The following is a 1216-nucleotide window of genomic DNA, read 5'->3' on the forward strand; positions in this document are numbered from 1 at the left end:
GGGGAGGGGGAGGCCACCCTCGCGGCTCCTGTTCTAACCCTGGGGGGTGAGGACACCTGGGTCCCCGGATCCTGATCCAGCACCTGTTCCCCCATCATCTGCCTTCATCTGTGGGCCCTCCCCCTGCTTCTCATTACCCCCACCTGGGCCTCCCTCTACCCCACCCCCACCCCACCAGCTCTTGGCTGTCCGGTTCCACCTGCAGCCTGCCTCTCGGTCCCCACGTCGTCGTCGATGTCAGTGCGCCACCTCCTCCCTCCCCGGCACCCTCATTGCCCGGCCCCACCTACCACCTGCCTCTGGGCACCCACCCAAGTCGGTGCAGCCTTTCATTCAAGCCCCTGGACCTGGGGCCCCGGCACCTCCTCCCACTTCAGGGACCTATCCTATCCCTCCAGGCCCTTGGGCTCTTAACCCCTTCCTCGCCGCAACCATGTCCAACAACATGGCCAAGATCGCCGAAGCCCGAAAGACGGTGGAACAGTTGAAGCTGGAGGTGAACCTCGACCGCATGAAGGTACCACCCGGAAGACAGGGGAAAGGAGGCGGGGCCTCAGAGGATGGGGCGGGACTAGATGATGCGGGAGTTGGGGTGGGGGTGGAGGGGTAGGACCTCTTCCGGACTGGGAAGGGAGAAGGGATGTGTCGGGGGCGGGGCTGGAGGAGGGGCGGGGTCAGACTGGGGCGGGGAAGGTGAGGCTCGGGCTGGACCTGCGGAGAGATTGGGGCGGGGCCTGTGGTGGGGAGGGGCGGGGTCTTAGAGGGGGGCTGGGAATGAAGAGGAGCTAGGGCGGGGCCATGGAAGAGGCGTGGCGTTAGAATGGGGCTGGGAACGGGGAGGAACTAGGGCGGGGCCTGTGGGTGGGCGGGGCGGGGCCAGGAGGGGCTTTGGAAGGGCAGGCCCAGATGAGGGGCGTGGCCTTGTAGTGGGTAGGCCCAGGGGAGGGGAGGGACCTGGGATGCTCCCGGACTTGGAGAGGACTCCGGAGGCAGTGGGGTGTGGGGGGGGGTCCCCTGTGTTTTGGGATGGAAGGCAAAGACTGATTACCCAATCAGCCAGTTGAGCCTGGGCTCTGGACTGGGCATCACACAAACGGGATTTGATGCTAAGCAGACAAGACACAAGTGAAAGTGAGTGTCGCAGGGCGGAGCACTGGCTGGGCACTGGGTAAAACAACTGGTGTGCTGGGAATGTGTACAACCGGAAATAAGGTTG

General features: G+C 64.8%; 1 protein-coding gene across 1 annotated transcript in view; it reads left to right on the top strand.

Moving 5' to 3' along the window:
• Positions 1-418: 418 nt before the first annotated feature.
• GNG8 (G protein subunit gamma 8) overlaps positions 419-1216 on the top strand; it is a 3259-nt gene continuing 2461 nt past the window's right edge. The window contains exon 1 of the mRNA XM_030886398.2: positions 419-517. Within this exon, the coding sequence (XP_030742258.1) occupies positions 434-517 (84 nt within the window). The 5' untranslated portion in view covers positions 419-433. The remainder of the gene's footprint in view (positions 518-1216) is intronic.

The sequence above is a fragment of the Echinops telfairi genome, unplaced genomic scaffold (genome assembly GCF_000313985.2).
Source record: "Echinops telfairi isolate 266 unplaced genomic scaffold, ASM31398v2 ScPeMD7_655;HRSCAF=1070, whole genome shotgun sequence".
NCBI classification, from domain to species: domain Eukaryota; kingdom Metazoa; phylum Chordata; class Mammalia; order Afrosoricida; family Tenrecidae; genus Echinops; species Echinops telfairi.